Source organism: Moschus berezovskii, chromosome 13 (assembly GCF_049115385.1).
Source record: "Moschus berezovskii isolate FMDL1 chromosome 13, NW_MosBer_1.0, whole genome shotgun sequence".
In the NCBI taxonomy this organism is placed as follows: Eukaryota; Metazoa; Chordata; class Mammalia; order Artiodactyla; family Moschidae; genus Moschus; species Moschus berezovskii.
In genome coordinates, this window is record NC_142472.1 from 4,874,478 (window position 1) to 4,893,623 (window position 19,146).

At 50.2% G+C, this 19,146-nt stretch overlaps 1 protein-coding gene across 1 annotated transcript in view; it reads left to right on the forward strand.

Annotated features, from left to right (window-relative positions):
• Window positions 1–645: 645 nt before the first annotated feature.
• Window positions 646–19,146, forward strand: part of EFNB2 (ephrin B2) — a 49,536-nt gene continuing 31,035 nt past the window's right edge. The window contains exon 1 of the mRNA XM_055426662.2: window positions 646–1,147. Coding sequence (XP_055282637.1) covers window positions 1,026–1,147 — 122 coding nt within the window. The 5' untranslated portion in view covers window positions 646–1,025. The remainder of the gene's footprint in view (window positions 1,148–19,146) is intronic.

The following is a 19,146-nucleotide window of genomic DNA, read 5'->3' on the forward strand; positions in this document are numbered from 1 at the left end:
GGTGGCCCGCGCTGCCCCCGCTCCTGCTCGCCCGCCGGGCCGAGCGTCTCCAGGCCGCCGCTCCGGGGGCGCCAGGGGCTCGCGCGCGGGCCGGTCCCCCTCTGCCCCGGCTCCCCTGCGCTGCTGCGCTCGCGCCGCCCGCCCGGGGCCGGGGGCGGGGCTCACCTGTCAGCTGGCACCGCCCACTGTCGGGTGGAGGAGGTGGAGTGGCGACTGACGGACAGGCAGGCCCCCCAACCGGCTGGCGAGGGCCGCGCGGCGGGCCAATGGGCGGCGCGGCGCGGGGCGGGGCTCCGCGTTTATAGCGCTCTGACAGCGCACCGGAGGAGCGGACTCTGCTCGGCGGGGACAGCGGCGCCGGCCGGAGCGAGGAGCCGCGCGCGGAGCTGGTCCCGGCGCCCTCCCCTCGCACAAAGGGCCCCCCTCACCCCGCAGCCCCGCGCGCGCGTTTTGGCGCCCGCGGCGAGGACCGAGCTCCCGCTCCTGCCTGCCCCGCGGGCTGGGATCAGTGAGGACTGTGGAGGCTCCCCGTGCGCCCGGAGGCGCCCCTCGCCGCTCGCGCCCCGCGCGCGCTCCGGGACATGGAACAGCGCCGAAGCGGTGCCCGCGCGCTCGGGCCGCTGCCGGGCCCCCTGGATCTATAGTTCGAGGCGGCCCCGCTCTGGGCGCCGCGCCCGCCGCCGCGTCGTCTCTCCGCCTTTGTGTCCCGGCCGCGCGCCCTCCCCGCTTCCCGGCGCCCGGCACCCTGGAGCCGCACGGGAGCCGGCTGTCCGAGCTGCGTCCGGCGCGGCGCCCCGGAGCCCCGAGCCCGCCGCGCCGCCGCACCCCGCGCGTGCGCTCCCGCCCCGCGCTCTGAGGGCCCCAGCGGAGAGCGCCCCTGGGCCTCGGCGACCGCTGGAGCTGCTGATCGGCGCGCCCCGGAGCTGCCTGCGGTCTCCCCCGTGTCTGCCCGGAGGATTGGGGTTCCCGGCCCGCACTTCGTTCCTCCGGCGCCAGGAGCCCGCGGAGCTGGGAGCAGCTTGGCCATGGCCGCGAGGAGGGACTCCTTGTGGAAGTACTGCTGGGGAGTTTTGATGGTTTTATGCAGAACTGCGATTTCCAGATCGATAGTTTTAGAACCCATCTATTGGAATTCCTCGAACTCCAAGTAAGTAGCGTCCACGATGCCCCTCGTTCGCCGCCCCGGGGTCCACCACTCCGCGCAGCCCCGAAGGGAGCATGGGTCGGGCCGCCGAGCCTCGGAGTCTTGTTTCTGGATCCTTGATCCCTCGCGCCCCCTAGTCCCCCACCCCCGCCGCCTTTCGCTTTGTGATGACTCCGCTCGGCCTTGCAGCCAGAGCGCCGGCCCTGAGGGGCGCCCTCCTCGTCCTCTTCGTCCTGTGAACAGGCTCCCGGGCTCTAAAAAAGCCCCTGTTGACTTGGGTGTCACGTCCGGAGAGGTGTCCGATGGCGATCCCTGACCCTGACTTCTCCAGGGCGGAGAACGAGGCCACAAACAGGGCCGGCTGGCGCGCCGAGGCTGGTGGGCTCCGGAGACGCGAGGATGCCGCGCTCCGGAGTAGCGGCGGGGCGCCGGCCGGGCCCGCTGAGCGGGCGGGGCAAGCAGGCCGGGGGGCAACGGAGCGCTCTCCAGAGAAGAGAGCCGGGGGTCCCTGGGCCGCCCCGAGCTCGCGCGCCTGGGCGCCGCGCCGCCTGCCAGGGTGCGCGGGGAGGTCGCCCGCCCGGGAGAACTCGGGCGTTGAGCCCTTCCCTCCCCGCCCGGGAGACCGGCCTTCGGCTGCTCCCGGGGAACCGTCTGCAGGTCGGCCTCTCCCTTCGTTTCTAAACCGATTGCCCAGACTCTGTGGTCCCGAAAGCTAACTTGATTTTAAAGATGCTTTGCGCAAAAGCTTCATTAAGGCCTTGCCCAGTTGCCACACAGCTCCTGAAGCCTTCGCGCTTGGGGAGCCTGGGCGGGAATGGGAGCCTTGGGTCAGATTTGCTGTATCGAAAGGTGCAGCCCGAAGAAGCCAGGCCTGGCGGAGATGAAGTTTCAGTGTGAGCAGCCCGAGTGCGTTTAGCATTTAGAAAAGGCGATCCGTCTCGAAATATACAAATGTGGTATGTACACATATGTGGCCGCGACTGGTAATTAGTCAGCTGTGCACTCAGTATTGCATTGTTACCTCACTCTCGGGAGGCGTTTCGAATCCTAGCCAAAATTAATTTACAGAACCATGGGATTTTTTAACCTTGGGAAACTTGGGGGGAAAGTCTGAAGACATTGGTTTTTCCCGGAGTCAGCATTTGAGATCAGAAGCGAAATCAATGACCTAATAAGAAGTTGAGCTGAGTTGGCCGTGGATTTAGGAATAAAGGGATGGGGGTGGGGGTGGGGTTGGTTGATTTGAAGATCACATCTCAATCAGAGAATTATATCCACGCTTTTTAAAGTGGTGAATTTCAGATTCACCAACATGCTAACCAAGAATTCCCTGGTAAAGAGCGAAAAAACGTCACGGCTATAAAACGGATGAAACCGAGATTCTTGCACGAGGCTGGATGGCTTTTTCCCAACGCTGCTCCCGTGTATAATAAAAGTTACTCAGCGCAATGTCTTTCCCTGTAGCCTGATCTTTATGGACTTCTGTTTCCCTTTCCCCGCCTTAGTGTAAGATCCTGCAGTCGCTGAGAAAGTGCTGGCAGTGACAGCTGGCCTCCGCTCCCGCAGCGTGAGGCGCCGGGCGGCGCGGGAGAACGCGGGGCTGGGAGCCTCGGCCCGGGCACCGGGGACCCGGGGAACCGGGAGCCGGGCCAGGGTGGCGGGCCCCGTGCAGCCGGCCCAGGGCGGCCGGCGCTCACTTCCTGCCTACAGGGGTCACTCTTCCCTGCGCTGTCGCCGAGCTGGCCCTCGCCTCCTCCCCGGGGCTGCCTTGTACTTTCACTCACCGACTGGTTTCGGGGGGCTGGTTTTTGGGTTTGGGTTCCACTCCCCTCCTCCTCCCAATAAGATTTAATTTTTACATTCCTGTCTTTAAAGAAATTCCCATTAACCCCTTCAGGTTTCAGCTCAGTAAAAGTCACCTTTTTGCATTATTAACCACTGGTTTGCAGGATTTGTAAATAGCTACTTGGAAACAATAAAAGTAGCGCAGTAATTATTTCAGCCTACGGTTTCCTCCTGAATATCTTGTTCCTCTAAGATGCTGGGGGAAGGGGTGACTGATACTCACTAGCCTGATTTGAGGATCAGGCTGCTCTTCTGAGCTGGGCTCGGATTTAGAGCCCTCCTGGAGGCCTGGTTGTGGAGAAGCCTGCCTCCCTGCACCGATTGTGTTGCTATTGGTGTGATGTCTCCGGCCCCCAAGAGGAGAATTTCTTTGACAATCCTCACGATAATGGCTGGCCTAGAGAAGGGGATCGTTTGTCCCCTGGCAAAAGTCAACTAAGTTATGCAGCTGAATGCTAGCTTGAGAAATCAGAAGGATTTCTTTCTGGGGGAATGCTATAAAAGAGCCTTTTCTAAGTTTGAGAATGAATTTTTTTTTAAAGGTGCCAAGGAGTTGCTCTGTTTGTTGGGGGAGGTTTTCTGTCAGTAAATATGATGTGGCAGGAGAGTACTCAACTGCATTGAAGTTGCCCATCAGTTTGTCCAAGTGTAGAACAATTCACTTGTGATGGAGCGGCCATCAGTAATTAGGTTTGTTTCACTCGGAGGTCAGCATTTTTAGCAGGTGGTGGACAGAGGGAGCACACAGCAGCTGTTTGGAGATACAGTCCAGAAAATCCTTTGTAAATTCACCGTCTCCATAACTACTTCAATCACAGTGTCTGCTTCTCTCACCCCCAGAGAGTTTTGAAGAAGTTTTACTGACTGAAAAGTTAGCCACTGCATCCATAGGTTCAAGGAAGAGTTGTGTCAACTGTGGCCATTTCGGTTGTGTAGCTATGTTTTTTTTTTTTAGCTCTGTAGAGAAAAGCAGAGCCTGGCTTTCATTGCTAATTAACGTTTCAGTAGAATAATTTTTTCCAATCATGAAGTTTTTGCCAAGAAAAAAAAGGTTTACTATATATATATATATATATATATATATATATATAAAATTAACTTCACTTTAGAGTGAGCAAGTCTGTATTGGTATGGAATTCTGGAGTGAATTACACTAGCTTTGTTGAATTTGGAGCATTCATTTCTTCTGTCTAGGAGTGCTGTTCCCTAGTATATGCCTCATATACTAGTTAACTAAGCGTTTTGCTTTTCTCAGGTCATTTTTTCCCCACATAATGGTGAATTCCTGATATTGATTGACTTGATACAAAAGAATGGCTGGATAATGTCCAGATAACCTATAATACTTAGGCTCCACCACAGTCAGGCTCTGAATAAATACAGACCTGTCAGAGATTGATAAAATAAACTACAATGGATAGTGCTGTTTAAACAGTCCATTCAATACCATATATAAGCCGGCCGGCCTTCCATTGTGTCTGAAATTCTTATTTTTGTAGGTAAACAAGTGCACATTCAGCAAGGATTCAATAGCCCCTTGAACTATGCTCCGCAGTTTGCGTTTGGGTTAATCTTGTCGGTTTTAATATAGAGAGGGGGAGAAAAGAAGCACAAAGCACCAGGGGTGGAATTGTTAGTGCTTTCAGATCCACAGCCGTCACATTTTGTCAGGATGATAAACTGTAGGTAATGGACTGTCGCTGTTGCACAGGACGACCGAGCCGGGGCGAGCACAAAGCCGGGGCGGCCTCGAGACCTCACTGCAGGCTTGGGATCCTTCTCTTCAGACCAGTAGAGAATTGACTTGGGAATCTTGTGTCCAGGGACTGCACTTTTTAACCTCAGCCATTACAGCCTCGAGCTTCAGAAAGGGAGCTGGAGGTTAAGATGATTCCTTAAGCACTTGGTTCAAAATCTTTCACAAAGGGTAGCTCTTGACACTTGTCCTAGGAGGCAAAGACTTGCAAATGACTCCCGCATCCCGAAATGTGCCGGGCTGAAGCCAGGGGACAGGTAAATGAGCCATCGAGCCCCGTACCAGCTGAGAACTGCTGATGAGCTTGATTCCTCCATACGGAGTCAGCTGAAGAGTCAGTGGTATATTCAGAATCATTTTCGTAAAACCTTTTATCTGGAAATGCACCGAGAGGAATCCACTGGTTGGTGGGTCAGCATGATGATTACCTGCAGAGGGACTTTGCTACCTGGCCCTGCACTGAAATAATTCAAGCAGTGCCGGGGGTGGCTGAGAGTGAACCACCCCCCACCAGCCGGCTTCGTCTCCAGCGCGGGCACCTAATGGGAAGCGATTCGAGATCCCAGCGCGACTGCAGTGACGTGTCACAGGGATGGGAGTGGCAGGGGGAAGGAAATACAGACTTGAGACCCTCATCAGCAAAGAAAGAAAAAAGAACAAGCAGGCTGTCTCTTGAGCATTCCATGAAAACTTTATTCTTCAACTCTCCCACTGCAAATGAGACGAAAAGGAGGGCTCTTCTGAGGAAAATAGTCATCGAAACGGTACTGGGGGCCCTCCTAGTCTCTGGCTGCTGCCATAAAAACCTGTTTTTCAGGTCACTTTTCATGTATCTACATAGATTTACTTAGGAGCTCGCTCTTGGTGCAGTAGAGCCTTAAATGGGGAGTGTTCAACTGCTTAAAATATTTTCGTTAACATATGCAGACTAGGAGCTGCTAGTCAGGAATTAGGTCTTTCGGGAAAGAGCTCCCCCCACTTGTATCTTTTTATTTTTTTTGAGGGGAGGAATTAGAATGGGGCTGGGAGAGAGGAGGAGAAGAAAAGGCAAGAGGGAAGGGTAGGGTAGGGAAGGGACAGAGTTCCGAACAGCTTGGAAAAACTCCTGTGGCTTCATTGTCTCTCTAAAGCCAAAGAACACAAAGACATAGGCAATTCAGCCCTTCTCCCATGATGGAAAATGTAGACCGTGGACATGGCTCTCCTGTTTGACTTGTTTAATTCTCATTTTAAATTCAGTACTATACGAGCCGTGTGAACTCTGAAGATTTCTTTAGTAATCCATTTTGTAGTTCCGAATCAAAAACAAAGTGAAAGGGTCTGACACAATTTGCTTTTATTTTTAGGCAAATCAGCCCTGGTCGTAGTTAATAAGGGGATTACAACCCAGACTGCGTCTTTGCAGATGTAATGTAAATCAAGGGCAGGGTAAAAAGACACGGATCCCTTTTGATTGAAGTATGGTAAAAAGGCATAGAGAAGCTAGCAGCGGTAATCTGATTGTATGGCAATAAAACCACCATTTTCTGTCTTTCAGATAAAAATAATGTGGTAAATCCATGCAGTTCATAAGATGTAAAGGCAGATAAAGGGTGAAGCCATGACAACATACAGATTAGCTGGATGTGAGGAATGACAGGTCTCTGAAAAGAGGGTAGAAAGGAAGCCCCTTGCTTCAGGCTGTTGGCTATTATGTGGGAGCCATACAGACTTGGAAACCCGGATTAGAAGGTATGAAAGCCCCCCTTGTGGCCCAGGATGGTTGAAGCCGGGAAGAAAAGATGGCTCAGTTCTTGCTCATTGGTGGTGGATAATATAGCCAAGGTAGGTTCCCATTGACCGCCTTTTCCAGAGGTGGAGGTTGCGGCTGATTAAAACCTCGGCTCACTGCAGTGAGTTCAGGCCTGCAAGCTTTTCCTTTTTAACTCCTGGCCTAACAGCGGCCGCCATAATGTAGGATTAGCTGCCCTTGGCGGTACCTGCCTTCATCTCTTTGGGCTCCAGGCAGGGACCTGCTGGGGATGAACAGAGCCCAGAGGGGCTAGGAAGGGCCGCAGGGACCTGAAAAGAAAACACAGACCTTTTGATTTCAGCCATCGTTCAGCCCCAGCCCGGGGAATAGCTGAGCTAAACATTTATATATCACCCCCCACCCCCCTGCCTCTGCCAAGGAGTTCCTGTCTGAGTTTTGTCTTTCCCACCCCCAGGGGAAAAAAAAATGTATAATTAAGCAAAATCACAGGGGGGATTGCATTTTCACTTGGATAGGTAGTAATCCGATATGCCCCTACCGGTGGATATGACATTTCACTCCTAACCGTGAGTTGAGTTGAATGGGACAGGCCCCCATTGGGGAAACTGTAGGACTGTAAAAGTGTGATTGCTGCCAACTTGAAACTTAAAAACAGAAGAGACTTGCTGCCCTGTGCCCTGAACAGCCCTGTCCATAGGCCGGGCTTGTCTTGGAGGTCCACACTTTGCATTTTAGTCATTAACCAAAGTCGGCCTTTGAAGCTGTGATTGGGTTCCAGGCAGAGTGGCATCGACAAGTTAGGTCAGGCCAGAAAGGAGATTTTTGCTTTTTCTGCCTCCTATTTGACATCTTAGAAAAGTCTCAGCATTTCTTTAGGAAGTCTGAACTCTTAAGAGGCTGAGAAAATGGAAAGCTACAAGCCCCCCAGGGTGATGACTTGCCGGAGTGGGTGGAGGGCATTTGGGGGCCGTCCTCGGAAAAACAGCGTGGTGAATTTTTAGACGAACGCATCCTGTGTCTGAAGCTCTTCACTAAATCGAAATTATTCTCTTTTAGACCCATCTCATGGATTTTGTTCCTAATTCTCAGAAAGCCAACTCGATGGTATGGGGCGATGGCCTTCTGACACTTGTTGCCTATTTCTCTGGTCACTGCAGTGTAGCTTTCACCACTTCAAAACATGTGAGAGAGGGCCCAGAGACCTGCCCTCCGCAGGGCCTGCTACTCTACCTTCCTCTCCAGTGCAGTTCAGAAATCATATCAAACGGCCCAGTGCGTTTGCCCAGGTTCATCTAAAAGAAGGGGCACCCCCTCATTTACAAGCTGGTCACATCCCAGCACCTTGCATTCTGCATCTGACAATGAGCACTAATGGTCCATTCAGCGAAAGTATTTGCTTGTTAGCAGGGAACAGGGCATGATAAATGTCCAGCAAGCTTGCGGCCTCCTTCAGCCTTTCAGACACAGGCTGGTGCATATTTATGGCAGGCAAGTGACAAAAGGAGCCGATGAATTGCCCTGGCCTCCAGCTTTCTATGAGGAACCAGGGTTAAAGTGATTAAAGAAATGATGCAGGCAAGTCCTGCCACTTGTTTACGAACCAGCATCCAACCCACAGCTTTGCATCCTACCTTTCAGAGCCCCTTGCAGGAGCGTTAGGGATCAGGATGTTTGGATCTGGTGGCCCCATGGAAAGAGAAGGTGATCCCTTATGACCTCTTCTGCACGCACGCTGAATGCCAGGTGCACCGATTTCTGTGGCTCCCGCGGAGAAGCGGCAGAGGGTCTTTACTCCCCTTTTCATGTATAAATATCAGATATGTAATTCTAGTCCAGGGCATTTTGTGGCTGGTGAGTGCAGCCGTGCTGGTTTCAAAGAAAACACCATAGTAGGAGAAAGTGCCATGAAAGGCAAACAGGTTGTTTCTGCCCTTAGTAATTCCCCCAACAAAATACGAAGACAAAATTGACAGTGGTGAAGTGTTAATAGTTCGCTCTTTCCATGCTCGAGAGCACAGGTAGGTGAATGTTCTAACTGCTTGGTAATGGGCAGGCATTCAGAAGACCATGAATGAACCATGCTCTGAAAGCTTCATCTTCTCGGTGTTTTCTGTATGAAACTCGAAAACCATCCAGATTTTTCTTCTCAGTTTACTTTTGGTGGCACCCAGTTTTAATTACAGTCCTTGGATCCTTCTGCAAGTATTAATGTGCATGTGTGCTGAATCGCTTCAGTTATGTCTGAATCCTTGCAACCCTCTGGACTGTAGCCCGCCAGGCTCCTCTGTCCATGGGATTCTCCAGGCAGGAATCCTGGAGTGGGTTGCCATGGCCTCCTCTGGGGGCTCTTCCTGAGCCAGGAATCGAACCTGTGTCTCCTGCATTGGTAGGTAGGTTCCTTACCACTGGCACCATCTGGGAAGCCCACAGGTATTCCTCGGTGCTAGTTAAGCCTCTCTTGCTTCTGAGACAGAACTCTTTGCTTTTCACGTCCTAAGTATTCCTGCGTTCCACCCGAGTGGTGATGGGTGCTACCCACCCAACCCTGCGCACCTCAGTAGCTCTGAGCTGCAGAGCTGATGTCTGAAATGGCCCTTCAAGCCTCTCTGCAGCGTCTTCTGTACCAGCTGATGAACCTGAGGGCCAGCGTGGTGCTCTCACCTAAGGAAGCATGTCTGAATCTCGGTCCTTGCTTTTTCTACCTGTTACATGGGCACACTGTGGCCTGGAACTCTTGTCCCGAATGGGAACTGTCTGATGAGTGCGTGGGGCCAGCTGCTTATGTTCAAGGCCAACTCAGAGTGCCTCTGCCTGTGGAAGCGAGAAGAGGTCAGTTTTCACTTAGATCTGTTGCTGTTGTTTGGTCGCTTAGTCGTGTCCAGCTCTTTTGTGACCCCATGGACTGTAGCCCTCCAGGCTCCTCTGTCCATGGGATTTCCCAGGCAAGAACACTGGAGTGGGTTGCCATTATCTTGCTCCAGGGGATCTTCCCAACCCAGGGACTGAACCCGTGTCTCCTGCTTTGGCACGCGAATTCTTTACCAATCAGCCACTATTAGCTTACCAGAACTATATTTGGGATACATTATTTTTTGCAATAAATATAGTGTATTTTCATCTCTATTCTTTTATATTCAGTACAAATATATGCATACTCAGTGTTAGGAATATCATCTAATGTGTAATGCCCTTCTCTGATGTTAAATACATGACCTTTAAACAATAAGTATTTTAATCTTGCAAACTCCAATCAGCAGAAAATAAATGTCTAATTGTATGGGGGAAATAATTAAAAATAAGATTGACCTTCTCTATGATTGCATATTGTTTTTTTTTTTAATTAATTTTTATTGGAGTATTGTTCCCTGGGTTGGGAAGATCCCTTGGAGAAAGAAATGGCAACCCACTCCAGTACTCTTGCCTGGAGAATTCCATGGACAGAGGAGCCTAGTGGGCTACAGTCCATGGGGTCACTAAGGGTCAGACACGACTTGGTAACTGACACTTTCACTCCACATTCATAGTTGGCTTTACAATGTTGTGTTCATTTCTGCTGTGCAGCAAAGTGAACCAAGTGTATGTGTACACATAAGCCCTCTTTCTTGGACTTCCTTCCCATTTAGGTCACTACAGAGCATCGAGTAGAATTCCCTGTGCTGTACAGTAGGTTCTTGGGATACATTTTCAGTAAAAACAGGCTCTCTTAAGCCCTGCACCCCACTTTGTCTATGGGAAAATGGATCTTCATGAGAAATGGACTGTCCTTAAATGTCACCGTTTCCCCTGAAATGACTGCTCTATCGATGGCGTAGATCAAACACAGTTTCTTTAAATCTTGCCCCTGTAATCCGACAGCACTTTAGTTAAATACCCAGGGCATAGAAAGAACATGATACACGGCACTGTCATGATTCATGTGCAAGTCTTAATCCCCCACCACCCAGCCTATCCCTAAAAGGCAGGGAGCAGAATTCTTTCATGTCATCAATCTCTACCAGCGAGCATTGACATCCAATAAGTATTAGTTGAAAGAGCAGTCACAACCCAGAGGTCTGTTTCTGGCTGCCCCTGTTAACAAATCACCTGATCCTGGAGCGCTCCCTCCAGCCCAGTGGCTCTACAACCATCAGAATCATCTGGAAGACTTGTTAAAACAGGCTGGCCGCCCACCCCCAGAGTTCCGGATCCCTGAGGGCTGCGTGGGACTTGAAATTCACATTTCTAACAAGCTCTCAGCTGATGCCACACCTTAAGAACGGCTGCCCTCTTTCCAACTTTTTTTTTGGAAAACGGCTCGAGATTAGATCACCATCCTCTGAAAGGCTGATAAAGATCGCTGAAGAAAGCCCTGGATCGCTGAAGAAATCGGAGGCCCTTGTCTCCCAGCTCTTGGCCTCTGTTTTTGCCTGGTTGATCACTGATCATTGATTTGTTGGATGAGCATTTGTGAACGGTGAGGTTTGTTAACGCTGGGCTCTGAGAATACAGAAAAGAGAAGTCTCTACCCTCAAGAAACTTAAACCTCAAGAGAGTAAGGGTATCCCATGGGGAAGGCAAGGAAGGTCCGTGCAGTGCTGCGTGGTCGGGGTGGCCGTGGGCACAGAGGAAGGAAGGGATTGGCGTTCCTCTCACCGGCGGGGAAACTGAGTCAGGAGAGACAACAGTATCGCTAAGCAAAGTCCCGGGAGATCGCCGGAACAGGACCACAGTTAGCAAACCAAAGGAACACATTTCAGCCAAGGGTGGCCACTGTCGACACCGTATGTCTTTAATAATCTGCCTCATTTCCTATGTCTTGGTGAAGCTTGAAGACAGATTCCCTCAAGTGAACAAATAGAGCCTGTGGGACAACTAACCCAGCGATTCTAGTCCCCTTCTCTCAGGGGAACTAGCGGTACCTATTGGTTTTCAAAAGGTCTGTGCTGGTAATGGAAAGGTCAGGTGATTCAATGTAGCAAAGTGAGCCAGGCCAGGGCTATTTTAGTTCGCTTAAGAGGATGGGCCTTGGAATCTGGCTGTAGGAGCCCACTCCCAGGTTAGTCATTTTTTCACTGTGTAGCTTTGGGAGCAAAACCCCCTGTGTTTCTCACTGGCCGCATTTCTAAAATGGGGGACAATAATCTAACAGGACTGAAGAAGAAGCGTGCTGGAACGGTGGTCGGGATCGAAGACTGTAGTTCTGGACTTGGCACAACGAACCAATACATGTCCGCTCCTGCTGTTGAAAGTTAATTGAGCATCTACTGTGTGCCTGGCTGTCTGGTTCAGTTTGCCTTCTACATACCGAAGCCAAGGAAATGAAAAGAAAATGTTAATAAGGATTAGGACGTGGCGCCTGCCCCTTTTAAAGTCCCTGTTTAGCTGCCTGTGTTCCACTCATCTCGCACAGCTCGCTGCTCCGTGAGGCGCCTTTTTAGTTCCCTTCTGCTACCACACTGGATGCGCTCTCCTCTGCTTTCTACCCTGGGGCTGTGTTGTAGCATTTATAACCCTGAATTCACTCAGCTTCTCCACCACGGCTGGGGGAGGGCTGGATCCTGGGCAAACCCCTGTATGGGCAGGGCATGGGAAGCCATTGGGTTGTTGAATGAACACTCGCAGGCAGCCGGGTAGCCTTTTGGCACTAATGTGCCATGCTGTTGCTTATTTAGCAGTCTCCTCACCTGGTGGGCACAGTCTGTTTCATTGAACGACAGTTGCCTGCAGCAAACGCTGGGGGCCAGTGGCTGTTCTGACTGCCCCACAAATACTGACTCGTTCAGACTTCGTAATGACCACTTTAGGGAGGAGCTGTCATGACCCCCGTGACAGCGATGGGGAAACCAAGGCGGAGCCTGGCTCATCATCTTGCCTCAAGTCGTACAGCTCATAGGTGCTACAGTCCATATTTGAACCTGAGTGTTCCGAATCCAGGATCCTTCCTCTAAATTCTCCAGCTCTCTTTCTCAGACTCACTGGTCTCTGCTGTTTCAGATCGAAGTACAGACCCCCTGTGTTCAGCTACCTGAGTGGGAACACCACAGGGAGGAAAAGCAGAAGGACACTGCTCCACTGGTGCGTGGAGTGGTTAGAAATCACATAACCCAATGAAGCCTAAGTGTGCTTAAAGCAGTACCCACAAGATGGGTTGAAAGAAGGTTTGGGGTGTCACTCTTTGCCTGTCCATCGATTTACAGACTTTCCTGTGATGGACATCCGATTCTAAATGGATCCTTTAAATCTTTGATAACAAGGTTTTACCCAGTGGAAGCTAGACAGTTACAAAAGTCCATCATATTAATAATGCATTTATTGAGTATTACTCCTCTGACTATTAACATTTTCCTTTTAAAAATGGGAGCATTTGATTGTGTCTTTGCTGGGAGAAGACAAGGTCAGGTTTGCGTGGAGAGTTCTGTGGGGTTCTAGGCTGTACGCATGTCAAACTCAGGAGATAGGATGACATCTTTTTTAGAGTCTAGTCACAATTAAATGCCATTTTATTTTGGATTTGGGGATCTGAGCCAGCTTCCATCTTGTCAGAGCTGAGAAGACTCAAATCAAGTCCAGGCCTATTTCTACAGCAAACTGGGCTCCTGGCTTCCTGCCTGTGGATTCATTCAGTGTAGCCCATCTGGCTTTTGATGTTCGGCGAGTTTGGAGCAGTTTGTTTCAGGAAGCCAGGCGGGGAGGATCAGTGGGCCTGGGATGCTCTTGACTCCCGAGCAGATCCTCCCCAACCCCGTTGCATCCCCTCAGGGCTCAGGGTCTGCTCACCTGCAGCCCCGGCGTGGGTTGGGGAGCTTGGTGAGGGGCTCCTGCACCTCCAGCCCTCATTCCTGCCTGAGTTCAGGGCCTCCTCTTATCTCATCGTGGTCCAGTTCCCCTCCTGGAGTTCAGTGGCAGCCTGGGAAACTCAGGGTGCTGAATTCCCCTTGTGTTTGCTTTTCGGTCCGGCTCATCCCAGGTTGCTGGTGGCGACTGAGCAGGAAATATCTGGTCCACAAAGTTACGGTGGCGTGCCATCCACATTTTTTCCCTAATGTACACACCGTGGGGGTGATCTGCAAGGGAATCAGTCACCCAGTCTGGTTTTCCTCCTTTCTGATGATCATGGCGCAGACCTGACTTCAGGAGCTGCTTGCTTTCTCTTCCTATCTTCTGCCCCTGCTCCCTGTGTTGGGGCCTAGCGAGGGAGGTGCAGGGGAATAGTCAGCCTCACCGCCCACAGCAGACCCCTCCCTGACCCTCTCTGGAGCGAGGAAGGAGGAAGCATCCAGAAGGCAACCGTGTAGGTGGCTGCGAAGGGCTGGCTTGCAGACTTCTAAATTGTGTTGGTAGCTGATGCTTGCCTGGCAAGGGGATTCTCTGCTCATGGCAAGGGAGACTGGGAATCTCGCCTCTTTCTTAAACCTTACTTCTGAAAATGCTCTTTCTACAATTACACAGACACTCACTGAGCCCTCATTCGACGCAGGGCAAACTAGGGTGGGGGCCCCGGGGTCCAGTGGTGAATAATCCTGGGGTCACACTCTAGCCTGGAGAGCGGGTGTCCCACCCCCGTGGCGTGTGCTTTCTTTCAAGGCTGTTTTCCCCACCAAAGGGGAGAGGTTTTGTTCACACGTAAAACGTGGCTGGATGGCCTCTCTCAATAGGCACAAGTCTTTGAAGTTAAAAAAAAAGGTGTGTTGATGGAAATGAAAGGGGTGCTCACGGGCCGTCGATGGTGGTGTTGCGCTGAGGTCTCAGGTCCATCTCCTTAAGATGCCAGCCCGTTTCTGGACAGTGTCCTTCTGCTTTTCCTCCCTGTGGTGTTCCCACTCAGGTAACTGAACACTGGGGGTCTGAACTTCGATCTGAAACAGCAGAGACCTGGCTGGAAATGCCCTTTGAATGGCTTTCTGTAGGAAAGCCGGTTTTCTGGGTTTTCTTTCTGGGCCCACAGCTGTGAATAGAGAGTCCCACCTTCCTTTATAGACTCTTGCTAAGAGCGTACTTTGGAACAAGACCGTACAGGTGCAAACAAATTACACTTGGGAAAGAAGCTTGCTTGCTCCGGCTCTCGCCTGTGAGGGTTATGAAATTCCTGTTTCGATAATGGGGCCGCGTGGTCAGGCCAGCCCAGCAGAGGTTGGCCTGGGTGATTCACCCCCCCACCAGCTGCTTTCCCAGGCACATCCCAGCATTTCCAGCCCTCCCTGTTTCACCCCCCAACCCCCAACCCTTTTGCCCCAGCTAGCTACAAAATTCATGGCATGATTTTTTTTTTTTTTTGGAAAGTTTTGAGGGAGGAGATGTTTGGCTCACTTCCATAAATAAAGACCTTGATTTTTTTTGTGTGTGTTTTGAGCCCAGTGGTTGATTTTTGTTTTTAATTCCACGCTGGAGATTAATTAGCCTCTGTGAGCCTGGGAAAAGGAAACCATGATCTCTGCCCTTTCCACTCTTAAATTCTAACTTAACCAATAAAGATATATCTAGTCCAACCTCAGCTCGTTAAAGGCGAGCCTTCTGTGAATTGGAGGGTTTTGTTATGGAGAAAATTATGGTAGGGATCAAAAAATTAAGTACCTACTTGTGTTATTTTCCTGAAAGAAAGTTTAAAGCTTGAGCATCTTCTTTTTGAGCACTGGAGACTGAAACTCACTTTCAGCCACCAGTGTTTTGAGCATTATATCACAAATAACAAACAAGATTAACATCAAAGGGAGTCAGCTTTCGCCCCATTGTGCAGCCTTGGAGGCTGTGAAATTTGATATTATTTTGACTTGTACGGTAATTGTAGAATGACAGAGGGAAATGGATTAAGTTGAAATGAAAGGATACACTGCCGTGCACACACAGACTGCCAAATGCAGGTTGAGGTCCTTGGGCCAACAATGGGGGCCTGGAGCTGTGTCCTTGCAGATCAGGATTTTATAAATAAAACTTTGCTTCAGTCACCGCAGTTTGCGGCGTGGGTGAGGAGTCCGCCTCCCGTTGGAGAGGCGCAGAACTGGATCGGGTTCCTGTGTGAGTTTCAGTGCTTCTGTCTGTCCTTTCCTTGAAAAGACGCTGCCTGTCCGCGGTGTGAAGTTTGAGGTGTACTCTCCACCCCCACCCCACCCCACCCCCACCAGCTCTTGGATTAAGACCGCTGTAATGGTCCAAATTGTAGAGCCAGCTTTTATGTACCTTTCTTTTCCTTGAATAAATCAGTTTCATGTTGCAGATGATATTTGTTTCTAGAAAAGTGTGAAAGAAGGGACACTTGTGAAAACAGACAGTTGTCCCAGCACCCGTACACACTGGAATCAAAAGCTGCAAATGCCAATTAAAGCTTCCAGTGACTACCTTATTTCTTAGAGCTTCCAAGCCACTGAGAAGACAGTGAGTGGTGCGTTTACTTGAAGTTTTAAGGTAATTACTTGTTCCTGCAAGGTGGGGTCTGGTAACCTAATTCTGTATCAGCCTGACACCCTATAGCGACACCCCGCTATCTCTCTGGTTTCAGAGTAAGTGTGCTCACACTTGTTCTGATATTAGAGTGCAAAAGGGGGCAGTAAAGTGCTGTCCACAAAAACAGCACAATGGTTTCCCCGAGTATTTCTTATGGTTGATATTGCCTAAGTCTTTCTTGGGCCCTGCTTTTATTCATTTATGACAAACTCTTCTGTTTGGGGCGTTTGGAGTTGATTGTATTAAGCCATAGCAGCAATCTAGCATTAAACGGAAGTAAGGCAGGCCTGAAAATCCTGCCTGTTTATGAAATGTGCCATCAAATTCACAAACTCATGAGTTTAAGTCATTTTAGGCGAGGGGGATTTATGTCCCCAAGTGCACTGAGCGTTTCTGGAAGGAATCTCGGGGTTCTGCGTTAATGCTCTTCTAGCTCCACCTCTGGAAAGCCCCAAGTGCATGGAGAGGTCACGGGGTCAAGGGTTTGGGCTCATCTCTAGCATCCAGTACGTTTTTTTTTCAGGAGGGAGCTAGGAAGGTGTGCCATGGCGAACAAAGCAGTGGTGGGCTTGTCCCTATTCAGAATTTCAGAGACAGCAATTTATACACCGAGCTCCTCTTCTTCCTGCAGCCTCTGACATTTAATTAAAAATAAAAGCATTTTCTGAGAAAAATGCATGTTTTCCAAAACATGGTAAACTCAGAGTGTACTTAATACAGAACTCTGGCTTGTGAATGAGCCTATTCTGTCGTATGATTTGGGGTGTGCCAACTGCTAAGGTAATAAAAACTTGTTCCTAAAGCTGGGACTCAAGCGTGCCTGAAATGTTAGCCAACTCCCAGATCTGTGCAGTTGAATGATTAAGCAGAAACTGTATCCCATAGTTTTCATCTATTTGAATAAACTACTTGTATGTGACTACATATGGCTTTTGTAGACTCAAGAACTGCTTCGTTAAATAGACCGCAGTTCAGAGAACGATAATTTTATTTAGTTGCATTCTCAGGAAATGCATCCCCGCAAAGTGTAAAAGTCTACAGGCCTTGAAAATCTTGTTTTAGACTGGAGTCATGAAAGACTGCTCCAGAATGTAGTAGTTTGTTCTTGAAACTGGACCTTGATGCATAATGTTCTAATCAGATTAAAAAAGCATTTGATATTTATTGCAGAGAATTCTGAAAAAACACAGAAAGCTGACAGTCACCCCAAGTCCACAATCCAGTAGCTCAAAGCAGCCTCAGATAAAGGCCCTGCATTTGACCATCGGTGTCTGTGTTCTCTGTCTGGTCAGCAAAATGAGCAGCGCGACACACTGTGTGTGTGTGTGTAAGTGTGTGTGTGAGTGTGTGTGTGAGTGTGTGTGTGTGTGAATGTGTGTGTGTGTGTGAGTGAGTGACTGTGTATGTGTGTGCGTTTTCAACTGAACTTAGCCATTTACTTAAATAATCATATACTTTAATGATGTACTGTTTTTCAAATCTTTTTATTTTGTGTTGGGGTATACCCCAATTAACAATTAACACCGTTGTGATAGCGTTAGGTCAACAGTGAAGGGGTTGAGCTGTACTTACATTAAATACATGAATCCATTCTCCCCCAACTCCCACCCAGGCTGCCACCTGACACTGAGCAGAGCTCCCTGTGCTCTACAGTAGGTCCTTGTTGGTTGTCCATTTTGAATACGGCAGTGTGCACATGTGCATCTAATGATGTAATTCTGAAACGAAAGGAAAAATAAAATCAGTCACACACATGGGCTTCCCAGGTGGCTCAGGCAGTAAAGAATCTACCCACACTGCAGGAGACCTGGGTTGGATCCCTGGGCTGGGAAAGTCCCCTGGAGCAGGCCATGGCAACCTACTCCGGTATTCTTGGCCTGGAGAATCCCATGGACAGAGGAGCCTGATGGGCTACAGTCCATGGGGTCGTGATGGTCAGACATGATCGAGTGACTAACAGACACACACGGCAGAGTCAGGTCTGTTCACTCAGATGCGGAAACTGCTTTTGCCCTGTGTTTTGTTCTGGAGGTAGAAGAGTGTCACCTGTCGTCCCTTTCCCCCAGTCTGCACATTGGCAGGGTTTGCATGGGTCCTGATGACGTGCTCCTGTTTCTCTGGCGGACGGTACCTGCTGCACACATGTGGAAATATTAGATACTCAGAGAAATGCTGAAATTGTACGTGTACAGCAGTCCCCAGAGAGGACTCTGGGTCAGAGCTGACACGCTTTAAAACAAGAAGCGCAGTGGTCGTGCCTGTCTGGAGGGCGTTTGCCTGCCCGGTCATTTGCGTGGACCCAGAAGCTGGTCGTTCTTGTCTGCATCCTTTCATTCCCGTGTCTTCTGCTCTGGGTCAGCGGGATATTTTTGCGTTTGCCAGCAGTGTATCAATTTGCCCTTATTACTGCGGGCATTCGATGTGATCTCTGGTCATCTGCCTCGGCGTGCTGTTGCCTGAGGAGAGCAAGCGCTCCTTATCTCAAGTCTTCTCAGACTCTTTGAGCATCAAGGGGGCCACGGTGATTTGGCTGTCCTTGTAGGTTCAGCCTACATATTTTTGGCAACCTCAAAAGTGTGAGAAGTCCTTGCACGTTTGTCCTGAGGGGCAGTAAAGAATATGCTATGATTGGGTCATGAATGGAGGAGCGGGAAGGGGAGAAAAGAGAAGCAAGGAAAATGGGGTGTCCGTGAGGGGTTGGGCAGAATCACTGGGGCCCCGTAACCAGCCAGCCCCCAGCATCTCAGCTCCTGGCTCCCGTGGACCTCGCTGTTCCATCGGGCCTGGTTCGGGAGTCAGGCAGGCACCACTGCCCCATCTGGTGACGCTGTGACACCTGGGAGTGCGATGCTAGTCGACAGGAGGGTCCAGACTGGAGAGCGTAGCGTGTGATACTCCGATCTGTTGTGACCCCGAAACTCCTCTAAGTGGCAGGTTTAGGCTTGAAATGCATTATGCATGGTTTTTAAACAAGCATGGCATCCTAGTGTGGATTAAAACATTAAGGAAACTTGTGTCACCAGGGAACTATATTCAATATCCTACGACACAACTTACGGAAAAAATATGAAAAAGGATGTATTGTGTCTGTACCACTGAATCCCTGTGCTGCACAGCAGGAGTTGTTGTTTAGACATCTGTCTGACTCTTCAGGACCCCATGGATTGTAGCCTGTCATGGGATTTCCCAGGCAAGAATACTGGAGTCAGTTGCCATTTCCTTCTTCAGGGG